The sequence below is a fragment of the Sinocyclocheilus anshuiensis genome, unplaced genomic scaffold (genome assembly GCF_001515605.1).
Source record: "Sinocyclocheilus anshuiensis isolate Anshui unplaced genomic scaffold, SAMN03320099.WGS_v1.1 scaffold2621, whole genome shotgun sequence".
Taxonomy (NCBI): Eukaryota; Metazoa; Chordata; class Actinopteri; order Cypriniformes; family Cyprinidae; genus Sinocyclocheilus; species Sinocyclocheilus anshuiensis.
The window spans coordinates 234,994-243,253 of NW_015539472.1; the positions used below are offsets into that span (position 1 = coordinate 234,994).

General features: G+C 40.1%; 2 protein-coding genes across 2 annotated transcripts in view; both read right to left on the reverse strand.

The window, feature by feature from the left end:
- The window catches only part of LOC107683861 (transmembrane protein 121-like), a 4,681-nt gene extending 3,841 nt beyond the window's left edge, over positions 1-840 (reverse strand). Inside the window, exon 1 of the mRNA XM_016479914.1 lies at positions 231-840. Coding sequence (XP_016335400.1) covers positions 231-527 — 297 coding nt within the window. The 5' untranslated portion in view covers positions 528-840. The remainder of the gene's footprint in view (positions 1-230) is intronic.
- A 3,444-nt stretch (positions 841-4,284) lies between these two features.
- On the reverse strand, positions 4,285-7,560 carry LOC107683866 (transmembrane protein 121-like). Its single transcript, XM_016479918.1, has 2 exons — positions 7,371-7,560; positions 4,285-5,453 (listed from the first exon to the last, which is right to left on the reverse strand). The coding sequence occupies exon 2, from the start codon at positions 5,367-5,369 to the stop codon at positions 4,419-4,421; it is 951 nt and encodes a 316-aa protein (XP_016335404.1). The 5' UTR covers positions 5,370-5,453; positions 7,371-7,560; the 3' UTR covers positions 4,285-4,418.
- Between the last annotated feature and the right edge of the window lie 700 nt (positions 7,561-8,260).

Consider the following 8,260-nt stretch of genomic DNA (forward strand, 5'->3'; position numbering starts at 1 on the left):
GGAAGCCCTTTCTTCTGCGGCTCCCACAGGTTGGCCTGGATGTCCAGAACATCCAGCAGATCCACCACCACCCAGAACAAACGGTTTCTGATCTCCTCCTTCTTCTTGAAAGCCTTCACGTACTCCATGTGGTCGATAGCGACCAGGATCACGAAGAGCGCGGGAATACTGATGGAGAGCAGGAGCGTCAGAGCTTTCCGAGCCAATGCGTCCAGGCTCTTACGGTCAGCCTTGTAGTTCTGGTAAACAAAATACACCTTAATCTCCAAGACGAAGATGTAAAGGAACCAAAGTATCATGGCGTAGCCTCGTTTTGCCGTCCTCACTTCAGCCCCGACCCACACCGCCACGTACCGCAGCACGATGAGGAAGCAGAGGTCTCCCACCGTCACCATGATGCAGATGCCGATCTTCCGTGGGCCGTGGTTCTGCTCCACTAGGTAGGCGTCCATCAGTGCCATGCTGCTCATGATGATGATAGTGGACAAGCAAACATGTGGCTTGTTGGTGGGAGGCGGTGGCACCATCCTGCTGACCTCTTCCCTGAACCAAGGGGACTCAGAGTCTTCTGCTCCTCGATGTTGCTCCCATGGAGCTCCAGGATTCACTAACTGGAAACAAACAAATCACCAAGATGAAATCTAAATTATACTCTCTTCCCAGATCACTCTGTCTTGCCAATAACCTGTCTGAATTTAAATTGCTGCTCAAAACTCACTTGTTTTCAGAATGTTACCTTTCTTAAGTTGACTTCTGTTTACTCTATCTTATGCTGTCTTATCTATATATTACTCTCTGGATGTCCGATGTTTGCTTTACTTTCTGTATTATTGTTTGATGTTATCCTCACATTTCTGATGTTTATTGTAAAGTGTCCTTGAGCTCTGGAAAGGTGCTATATAAATAAAATGTATTATTTATTATTATAAGATGCAAGTCCCAATGCACAAACCATCAAAGCACATATGTTTAGGGTACAATGGACCCTTTTCACAAGACTGTGATGATGCTTTTAACGGTCATCAGCATTGTAAATCCTCAAAAGTTTTTTATATATACATATGTTTTTTTTAAATGTATGTAACACTTTATTTAGATGGACCCTTTTGAGCATTCTGTTGACAATAAGTAACTTTGCACCTACATGTCAACTAACACTCATCAGAGTATTAGTAGACTGTCTGATTAATATCTGCTAACTCTTTATTGTTATATTGTCCCAACAGATATTCTACTGACTATAAGTTACTTTGCAAGTACATGTCAACTTATTCTAACCCTAACCCTACCAGTCTACTAATACCCTACCAACACTTGAATATGTTAAAGGGACCATCAAAATAAAGTGAAACCAAAATGTGTCTACATTTATAACACTATACTTTGTCTTATATCACCTTTGCATTAAATTACCAAAAATAAAAAACTAGTTAAGGCTAACGTGAGGGTGTTTCTAATGCAGTGTCTATGGGAGGGACGGTAAATTTGACATCGTTCTCTCTTCTGACTGCCGCTATCTGAAAGTCATGAAAACACTATCGTGGAGTTTTTCTTTTGCTATTTGAGCAAATAGGAATGCAAAAAATATTTTTGTTTGTACTCTCCCATTCACTGCTCTTCAAGTTAACCCAACTATGATGACTTGCACTGCTGAGAAACACGCAAATGTGAAAAAGGTTAATCTTGAAGAATTTCTAGTCTGACAGTATTTTGGCCTTTGGCCACTGATCTACAAAGCTGCATTAAAAAGGTTTTGTTTTGTGGCCATCAGCCAGACACAGATACAAGATACAGGGTGGCCAAAATTATTAAAACACTAGTATTTTCAGCAGCTAAAAATGGTTTTAAGTCAGTTATTTCTATCTTTTGCTGTAGTGTGTCAGTAGGAAATATCAGTAATATATGTTTGTGCTGCACACAGAGATCTGATCTGAGCATCATCAGTCTGTCTGGAGTCACATGAAGAAACAGAACAAACTGAGACAGACTCAATCCAGAAGAACTAGAAGAACTGCGCTTCAAGAAACCTTCTAAAGCTACAGTGCTGTTAAAAGTTTTAGGCACTTGTGTAAAATGTGTAAAAAATTGTTAAATCAGAAAATGTGGCAGTCTCTTCCAAGGAAGAATTTTGCATCTTTAATATTAAAGTTAAAATTGGGCAGGGCTTAGGCTCAGGAAGAATGTGCACTGGCAGAATGTGAGGAGGCGATCAGTTGCACTGATTTAAAACTCTGTTGGTCAGTTGGTTTGTCTCAGTGGGAGTAAAAATATCCCAGCATGCTCTGCACACACATTATCTACCAATGAAAGTCAATGGCAGATTTCAAATGCAAAATTAGACATTGATATGTAAACAGCACAACAAATGGACGCATGAAATATTCCTATAGAAAGGTGACGGGCTGCATGCCCAGTTATTTGTTTAATCCATGCGCTTTCATAGAACATCAATAAGAAGTCTCAGTCATCATTTATTTTAGTGGTTGCAAATATAACCTGAGAATATTACCACCATTGAACATCCTGCTTTTGTGGGAATGATGAAGAAACACGCACATACACCAATACTAGAGAAATACAAAGACTAGCTTAAGACAAAAAAAAAAAAGGTCAACACCAAACCTTTGTCAATCAAATCAAATGCTTAGAGTTAACATGAAATCTAAATTTACTAAATTATGTGAAACATTCCTCATTTCAGTTCCTCATGGATGAAATCACAAAATGCGTCAGATCATGAAGATAAAAGAGACATGAATGCTGTTTCATGTAGACTTTAAAGTGACTCTGCGGTAACGTTTTTCTCTCTTCCAGGACTTTGCAACTTTAACACGGTGTTCTGAGACACTTCAGTTTCGCAGGATTCTGTTAAAGTGAATCTCTGTCAGCTTCTTCCATTACATGTCAGGTAAGCAAATGCATGAGCAGTAACAGGCTTGTTAGGGCAGTGTGTTTTCTTCATCTGTTGGAAGTTATTCACACAGCAGTACATTCATTCTGTTAATTAATAACTAACATCGAACATGATAATATTAAACATCATCTGCAACAGTAGCATACTACAATAGTTTTGTCTTTTTTCATTGAACACTTAATTAATTGAAAGCTAAGGCAGATTGGGCAAGGTGTTAAAAGGGCTTTTTCAGATAAATGGTGTTGGCAAAAAGGAACTACATTTGCAATTAGATAGCGGCTAATTGGAGAATAAAATGAAGAGAGGAGAATCACTGGTCATTTTCCCTTTGTAACGCTGTTTAATTAAAAACCCTCGTCAGAATTGTAATTAGGACATGAGACAGTCTAATCTTCAGTCTAATCAGTACACTTGTGTGTCTGACCTGAATAAAACATGCTGTAACAAACACACAAAGCGCATATGTACACAACTCTTTATCAAAGCATCACATTAAATGCTTTTTCTACTAAAAGGACATTTGTTGCTTTAGTGGGTTTTTTTGTTCTTTTTAAAATTACATTTTATTTATCTTTTATCATATTGCATGATTAGAAAATAAATACTCAAATGAATCACAATAGTTTTTTTTTCTTTTGAACCAAATGTTATGATATGTATAAATCTCATAATGTGTTTGATTAATGATGAAACTTTCCATTTATGAGGCAGGCTCTTTGATCTTCTCAAAATAACAGTGTCTATTACGCTTTTACAACACCATTTCTGATCAAACTGTGTTTGAAATGGTTTACTATCATACTCCATGCTGGACATACCTGGGCTGCGTTTCCCAAAAGCATCGTAAGCTTAAGTACATCGTAGACCCATTAAAACCGATCAAATTAAGCTTACGATGCTTTTGGGATACGCAGCCCTGATCTCTTGAGAAAATGTAACTATTTAACAAGTTATGAGTTTACGGTGTCCTGTATGGTTTTTAAAGCAGTGCACCAGTGTGACACAATCATTTTTTAAAAATAACTGTAGTTTGCTGAATCATTTTCGCTAGACCTGTGTCTCGAAGCATTCCCAACTCTTCACTAGTCACTATCCTGAGACGAGACAAATACCAAGTCGAGAGCTTCCAGAAATCATCAGTCACTGGTGAAACTTCTACTGGTTTCTGCACAATCAGATGGTGTATTGCACATCTACTAGCAGGACCAACCTGGACCAAAGTAACCAGCCAAACCTGGACCCCCGATGAGCATGACCATTTAAAAAATTTTGTAGTTTGTCCAATGACATACTTAGAAAGCTGGCATAGTATGCAACGTAAATGTATATGTTAGGAAGGAAGTTTAGCATTATGCAATTACTGACTACCTTCATTCCATTATGCTCCACTTGTATTTCTCTCGGATGAAAATAATGAAGCTAGCAATATGTTGTAAAAGCTTACATCCACATTGTTTCATCAGAGATGTGTGTTTCTTTGTGCAGGTAGTCTCCAGATTCCGGGTCACGTATGTTCACACCTGGTGACCTCGGGCAGTGGCGTTTGCTCCTGCAGCGCCCCCTGTGGAGGAGTCTGACTGGATCGACCCGACGCCACAGAGTTCTTCTGTAATTCCACTCCAAACCCAGGCGGGGCGCTCTGCAACTGTCTCCTGTACTGCACAAAGCTGCACGTCTTCAGAACGATGGCGAGGATGTTCTTGGCCATGAGTATCCCAGACACTCTGTTGTCCTTATAGAGGAGCATATTCCCTCCACGGATGAAGAGAGTGACGATGTTAATAGTCACCAAACTCAGAATGGGGTAGAGCATCATCTTGTGAGGACTGATGTTGATGCCTTGCATGCTGATCTCACTCAGAGACACGCAAGGCAGCACTAAAAGAAGAATATAACAGTAGAAAAACATCAGTCCCTCAGCCCAGAGTGGAAGCCCTTTCTTCTGCGGCTCCCACAGGTTGGCCTGGATGTCCAGAACATCCAGCAGATCCACCACCACCCAGAACAAACGGTTTCTGATCTCCTCCTTCTTCTTGAAAGCCTTCACGTACTCCATGTGGTCGATAGCGACCAGGATCACGAAGAGCGCGGGAATACTGATGGAGAGCAGGAGCGTCAGAGCTTTCCGAGCCAATGCGTCCAGGCTCTTACGGTCAGCCTTGTAGTTCTGGTAAACAAAATACACCTTAATCTCCAAGACGAAGATGTAAAGGAACCAAAGTATCATGGCGTAGCCTCGTTTTGCCGTCCTCACTTCAGCCCCGACCCACACCGCCACGTACCGCAGCACGATGAGGAAGCAGAGGTCTCCCACCGTCACCATGATGCAGATGCCGATCTTCCGTGGGCCGTGGTTCTGCTCCACTAGGTAGGCGTCCATCAGTGCCATGCTGCTCATGATGATGATAGTGGACAAGCAAACATGTGGCTTGTTGGTGGGAGGCGGTGGCACCATCCTGCTGACCTCTTCCCTGAACCAAGGGGACTCAGAGTCTTCTGCTCCTCGATGTTGCTCCCATGGAGCTCCAGGATTCACTAACTGGAAACAAACAAATCACCAAGATGAAATCTAAATTATACTCTCTTCCCAGATCACTCTGTCTTGCCAATAACCTGTCTGAATTTAAATTGCTGCTCAAAACTCACTTGTTTTCAGAATGTTACCTTTCTTAAGTTGACTTCTGTTTACTCTATCTTATGCTGTCTTATCTATATATTACTCTCTGGATGTCCGATGTTTGCTTTACTTTCTGTATTATTGTTTGATGTTATCCTCACATTTCTGATGTTTATTGTAAAGTGTCCTTGAGCTCTGGAAAGGTGCTATATAAATAAAATGTATTATTTATTATTATAAGATGCAAGTCCCAATGCACAAACCATCAAAGCACATATGTTTAGGGTACAATGGACCCTTTTCACAAGACTGTGATGATGCTTTTAACGGTCATCAGCATTGTAAATCCTCAAAAGTTTTTTATATATACATATGTTTTTTTTAAATGTATGTAACACTTTATTTAGATGGACCCTTTTGAGCATTCTGTTGACAATAAGTAACTTTGCACCTACATGTCAACTAACACTCATCAGAGTATTAGTAGACTGTCTGATTAATATCTGCTAACTCTTTATTGTTATATTGTCCCAACAGATATTCTACTGACTATAAGTTACTTTGCAAGTACATGTCAACTTATTCTAACCCTAACCCTACCAGTCTACTAATACGCTACCAACACTTGAATGTGTTAAAGGGACCATCAAAATAAAGTGAAACCAAAATGTGTCTACATTTATAACACTATACTTTGTCTTATATCACCTTTGCATTAAATTACCAAAAATAAAAAACTAGTTAAGGCTAACGTGAGGGTGTTTCTAATGCAGTGTCTATGGGAGGGACGGTAAATTTGACATCGTTCTCTCTTCTGACTGCCGCTATCAGTTTCTCTCCATTTTTTTCCTTTTTTGAAAGTCATGAAAACACTATCGTGGAGTTTTTCTTTTGCTATTTGAGCAAATAGGAATGCAAAAAATATTTTTGTTTGTACTCTCCCATTCACTGCTCTTCAAGTTAACCCAACTATGATGACTTGCACTGCTGAGAAACACGCAAATGTGAAAAAGGTTAATCTTGAAGAATTTCTAGTCTGACAGTATTTTGGCCACTGTTTCCAGATCTACAAAGCTGCATTAAAAAGGTTTTGTTTTGTGGCCATCAGCCAGACACAGATACAGTTACAGTGGTGGCCAAAATTATTAAAACACTAGTATTTTCAGCAGCTAAAAATGGTTTTAAGTCAGTTATTTCTATCTTTTGCTGTAGTGTGTCAGTAGGAAATATCAGTAATAGTGTAACAGTATCAGTAGGTAATAATGCAGTGAGATTTTTGTGCTGCACACAGAGATCTGATCTGATCATCATCAGTCTGTCTGGAGTCACATGAAGAAACAGAACAAACTGAGACAGACTCAATCCAGAAGAACTGTCTCCGAGACGCTTCAAGAAACCTTCTAAAGCTACAGTGCTGTTAAAAGTTTTAGGCACTTGTGTAAAAATGCTGTAAAATGAGGATGCTGTCAAAAATAGATTTTCTTTATCAATTAACTGCTATTAACTGAATTAAATCATCATTTGGTGTGAGCATCTTTGTGTTTAAAGTAGCTTTTGCCCTCGGTGCGCTTGAGCAGAGTTTCTCAAGAGCTTTGCAGGAGGTTTCTTGAAGCGTCTCGGAGACACATTTCTTCTTGATTGATTCTTTCTCAGTTTGTTCTGTTTCTTCATGTGACTCCAGACAGACTGATGATGATGAGATCTTAAAACCATTTCTTTGCTGGTGAAAATGCTAGTGTTTTAATCATTTTGGCCAGCATAGTACATCTACAGGTGAATTTAATGCACTCTCTAAAAATGACATGTAAAATAAAATTTAGAAACCGACTTGACACCTACCTTCTCCTCTGTCTGAAGTTCATCATAACGATCAGCTGTGGACTGTCCTCACGCGTGTCCTTGGTGAGACCAAATTAGGACAGTAATCCACATGTAAAGTGACAGCAAACACACGCAGATCTCCCCTGGTTCTGCTGTGTCCTGCGGTCAGGCATGTCTCTTCACATCATAGCACCCAAATCCCTAATGCATCGGATGTAATCCACTTAAGTTTGGAGTGTGCAGAGAAGGCTGCTGTAGACGTTTCAGAAGGGGATTTTGATTTCAGCACAGGAAAAAAATCTGACTAAAGCTAAACTGACCTTTTTTGTGCTTCAGACTAAAAACCTACCACAAGAGCAGGCATGTTATTCTAGATGAAAGTCGGCTTACTGTAGCGTTAACCCGTCGGGGTGTGCTGATGATCGCTCCAGTGGTTCATGTGTGTTTGCTGCTTTGTCCTGTGCAAATGCAGATGCAGTTGGATTCGATGTGTCCTGACCGCTCGCCACCTCAGATCTGAGCGGGAAGCTGCTGTCAGCTGTACATCGCTGCTCCGGTCTCAGCTCTGAGCCATGCCGCATCAGGAATAATGCTGGAATCCAGTCTCTCTCTCTTTCCATATATGTGTTAATGAGGTGTGTGTGTGTGTGCTTGCATCTCCCCCTCCTGCTCTCCTCAGACACTGACACAATGTGGCTCCTTCAACTCTCTCTCGCTCTCTCTCTCTCTCTCTCCCTCTGATTCAGATTCAAAGAGTATTGTTTGACTTGCTAAATATCCTTATTTTTTGTACATTTTTTGGTTTATTGCCAAAAACATTAAATATAAGTACATACACACAAATAACAACAAAGTACTAATAAAGATGTAAGCGGGAGGAGAATGATGCGAGAGGGGGCTGGTTCTTT